The sequence below is a fragment of the Eucyclogobius newberryi genome, unplaced genomic scaffold, assembly GCF_026437365.1.
Source record: "Eucyclogobius newberryi isolate DKJ021-1_F unplaced genomic scaffold, fEucNew1.0.hap1 SCAF_12, whole genome shotgun sequence".
NCBI classification, from domain to species: domain Eukaryota; kingdom Metazoa; phylum Chordata; class Actinopteri; order Gobiiformes; family Gobiidae; genus Eucyclogobius; species Eucyclogobius newberryi.
This window is the reverse complement of record NW_027315746.1, coordinates 14,056,115-14,060,446: the sequence shown is the minus strand read 5'-3', so window position 1 is coordinate 14,060,446 and position 4,332 is coordinate 14,056,115. Positions and strand designations below refer to the sequence as shown.

Here is a 4,332-nt window from a genome sequence, read left to right as displayed (position 1 = left end):
AACATTGTCAGAGTAGAAGCCTGTCTCTTAACACCCGCTCTTCTGTGAAGATGAAGAGTAAATTAATATAAGTGTATACAAGTGTTCCACATTCCACAAAAAGAAAGTTTCAAAAGTTACTTTCATTTTGACATTTGTTTTTTGTAACCATGTTTTAAAATTCCTAGTGAAATGTGAACAAACAAAGCCTTACTTATTTCCATTCAAACATGCAGCAGTTGAATACACTTTAATGACAATTACAAAAGGTTTCAATTTTACTTTTGAGATGTGTATACTTGTGTACATTAACCTTGGCATCTTGTGTATGCCTTTGGAGCAAGTGTATTACTTCATATTTAGGGTGTAGTAGTAGTAGTAGTAGTAGTAGTAGTAGTAGTAGTAGTAGTAGTAGTAGTAGTAGTAGTAGTAGTAGCTAATGTGAATCAAAATAACAGAAGAGGTAATGTATTGATTAAAAACAGAAAACATGAGCACAGCTTATAAGAAGGTATCACACCATTCCATTAGACAGCTGGAGCAGTCTCTTTGCTGTTTGGCATTGGCTCCACAGGCGTCATTCAACCAATCATGAAAGTGCTCCTCGTCTTTCTTACGCTCTAGAAACTTGCCCAGGACAACATATGCCTGTGAAAATACACAAAAGATTATAAAATAAAGACGTTCATTTAGAGTGAATGAATGCTGGTGTGACTAGATTTCAATAACAAGAACAATAAGAACTAAAATCATTTAAACTCATATCATTGTATATGATGGGGAGGATCTCTCATTCTTCAGTAAGTTTTCAGTGAGATGTGGAAATAAACCAAATGCACACAGGTCTTACCTTGTCATAGCCTTTGTCCTCCAGTCTTTGACCCAGGACATCTCCAATGCTAGCAAGAGCAGTCACAGGCTTGTCTGCCATGGGCTCTGACACAAAGTTCCTGTGTTTTTGGGACGTGGACGACATGGCTGCGTTGAAGTCACGCACTGGTTTTAGAAACGGCACAAAGCAGAAAGATGCAAACCAAAAGCAAACTCGAGGCTAATTTTGTGTTAAAAAGTGTGCCCTATGCAGTCTGAGTGGACAAAAGAACAAATGGTAGATTCTCTTAAGTGTTCAATCTTAAGTGATTGTTAAAATGAATATGAACAGTCTTTAGGTTCAATAAGTCAGTGAGATACTCTTATAAAGCTTGTCTATGGGCTATGAGCGGAAATGTGCGCTAAACACATCCTGGGTTAAAGCACACAGCACAAACTGGTCTGGGGACAAGTGTTGTTTGTTGTTGTTATCGTTGTTTGTGTTGTGGTTGTTGTTGTTTTATGGAGGTTGCTATCCAAGTGTTACATTACCGCCAGACTTTATTCCTTAGACGTTATTATTCCTTCTCGTGGCGGTTTGGAGCGTCTTTTTGTGGCTTGGTGCAGTCGGCCAGGTTCAATTATCTGTTGTGTTGTCGCTTGATGACATCATCAAAGAGTGACTGTAATAAAGCAGTCACTATTAGTTACTATAGAGGCCACTATTAGTTACCTCGGACTTTACTGTTTAGACTTTATTCACATAGATGCGATCGGCTCGGCCCGAACTCGAATAAAATGGAGGTTGGACGCTTAATCTTTGGCCTAGGCACATGAAACTTAGAGCAGTGATAGAGCTACATTTGACCTCTGACCTTTGACGAGTAAAACACACCTGGCAGCAGTGCTGTATGATAAACAGGAAGTCAGCCATGTCGAATCAAAGTGGGGGCGCCACTTTTTTAAAAATCGTGCTTGTTCTAGGTTTTTCGTCCGATCGAGCTCAAAACACTTTCTGCAAATTTAATAAGCAGCCAATTTCGGGGTTAGGTAACACACCCTCAAAAGATACTTAATTTTAAAGTCACACCTATTGGAATTGATCTGCGGAGCTCATATTTCACTCACTAATGCGTTTTTGTGTCTGATTGGAAATAATAAATACCCATGTAACAAATTTACTCTATAGCGCCCCCTACCCATTGTGTGAAAAACTCAACATTGTCCAATTTGTTTGAAATTCATGGGTTTGATTCTCCTCAAGACGCCATGAAAAAAAGTGCATTACAGATATTGTGTATTTTTCACTATTGGCCAGCAGGGGCGCAATAATGCCTCTTCCTCTTTTATTTTGATTGGACATTTCCTCTCGTGCCGCGGTCTTAGCATTAGCATTAGCATTAGCGGCAGGTCTCTGTTGCAAGGTGACGGAGGTACAGAGAGGAGGGGGTGCAGCCGGGTCACCGAGGCTCTCTCTCTTTCTCCCTGCTCAGGTCTGCGTTCGATCTTGCAATTTGTCAGGACAAACAACTATTTGAGTCGCAAGCTACGCAATCATCAACTGTGAATTACTGAGTGTGGTTTGGTGTGCCGCAAAACGCTGCAGAAAACATGGACGGGCGGGCAGGCGGTCGCGCAAGAAGGCGGTCGCGCGGGTGGCGGCTTTAATTATAGTTTTGGGGGTTTTGCGTGTTTACCAGGTACAGTTCAGCCCAGGTTTGTACTGGTGATAACAAAGCTAGATCTAAACCTATGTTGGACCTAAAAGATATAAAATATTTTAGTCCTGTGGTGTAAGATTACACTTAGAACACGAGCAGTTAAAGTCCATTTGTTTTACCCTTGATGTCTTTTTGAACTAGTCTGCACAAAAAGGTGAACTTGTTTGGGACTCCGGATGCAAGAGTATTTGGTTAATTGATTATTCAGGTGACTTAATCATTGTAAAAACTACACAATAATTGCTTAATAGTGAGAACTTACAATAAAAATAAATAAAAAACACTTCAATCTTTACCCCCAAATAGTAAAGTGCTTATTTTAAAGAGCAATGGTAGTATTTTTTAATGTGACTCAAAGTGAGTACAGGATTTTTTTTGTCATTTTCTGTCAATAATTGTGAACAATCATAAAATTTCCAATATTCTCTTTACACTAAAATTTGACATTGTGACGTGCCTATTTTTTCACCCCTTGCTATGACAAAACAAATATTAAAGTCATATTTTCTTTCGCCTGGAGTAAGATGCGTTGTCCAAATCTGTTTCCATCTTGTTATGGCTTTCTGAAAGCGGTGCTCAAAGTGTCATTTATGCCTGTTTACTGGCCGGGCCACATGTCTAGACCCGAGACTGACTGTGCCTCTAATGGGGGCCGAGTGTAACTGTGCAGTGAGCGCCCTAAATGTGTTTGTTGACGTCCCCAGATCCGAGCGGCACTGATAGACTCCATTTCTCACAGTGCTGCTTATTTCATTACTCCGGCGTAATGGTTTAGTAAATTGTCTTTGGTCGTACGGTTAGAGGAAGAGGTTATTGTGTTTGCCAAAGGAGAAATTACATAATGTGCAGCTAATGTTTCACAGCAGACAAACACACAAGGCTTTTTAAAATGAAGCATTTCTCTGTGGATGTGGTCGAATTGACGGTTAGAATAGTTAATGGTGTTGGGAAATTGGGAAATTGGGAAAATAAATACCAAGGGTGTTTATGTAATTTTTATAATGTTTGCAATGTTTTAGTTCATGGTAACCTGTAATATGAATCTAAAATGGCTTAATGATAGAAACATCTGGATATGTTGGGATTTATCTCAAAAGACTGCATGTTAAAACACAAGATATCCAATATATTTTATATTCAGGAATACTAGTACTACTTTCAAGGTCTTCTGGGTCTTCTTTCAGCGAGCTGACACCAACTTCACATCCCCTTTCACAATGAATCTCCTCTTCCCCCTTTACCTCCTGCCTGGTTTTACCATTACTCAAGTTACACTATAGCAACGACTTACTGAAAGATACCACCCAAGCAGAAGGTGCCTGTTTCCCCATTCACCACTGTGACTTATGGCCCTGCTTAAAGGTGCATTATGCAGGTATCATCTGTGTTTCATTCTGATCTGTTAGATCAAATAAAACACACACTTACCACGGCTTGCCTTCCATATACAAAAATGTAACTTTCGTCACACCGATTAACTTTGTGCCCTTTCTCTTGCATTCATAAATCTGATGTTTCCTTCTTCCTGGAAGCACTGACCTCACACAGCCTTGTGTTCCACAAACTCTCTTCTGACGGCAAACAATGCTCTGTAAACTAACAATGGTGTGTTCAAAGCAGTGGTCTGTGCTTCAGCACTCTAAACTTGTGACAGGATGAGTAGCAGTAAACTCTAAAGTTAACTGCCATGTTTGACAAGAAAAAGCCCTCCCCAATGGATCCTGGTACTGCAACATTTGCACAAAAGAGTGAAGTGTGATTAAACTAGAATATGGTTAACCACATGTAATGGCAGAGTGAATCATCACTGAAATAAACCTCT

General features: G+C 39.8%; 1 protein-coding gene across 1 annotated transcript; it reads right to left on the bottom strand.

The window, feature by feature from the left end:
* Positions 1-433: 433 nt before the first annotated feature.
* On the bottom strand, positions 434-964 carry LOC140355678 (barrier-to-autointegration factor-like). Its single transcript, XM_072440337.1, has 2 exons — positions 830-964; positions 434-627 (listed from the first exon to the last, which is right to left on the bottom strand). Exons 1-2 carry the CDS (start codon positions 953-955, stop codon positions 481-483), a joined length of 273 nt encoding a protein of 90 aa, XP_072296438.1. The 5' UTR covers positions 956-964; the 3' UTR covers positions 434-480.
* Between the last annotated feature and the right edge of the window lie 3,368 nt (positions 965-4,332).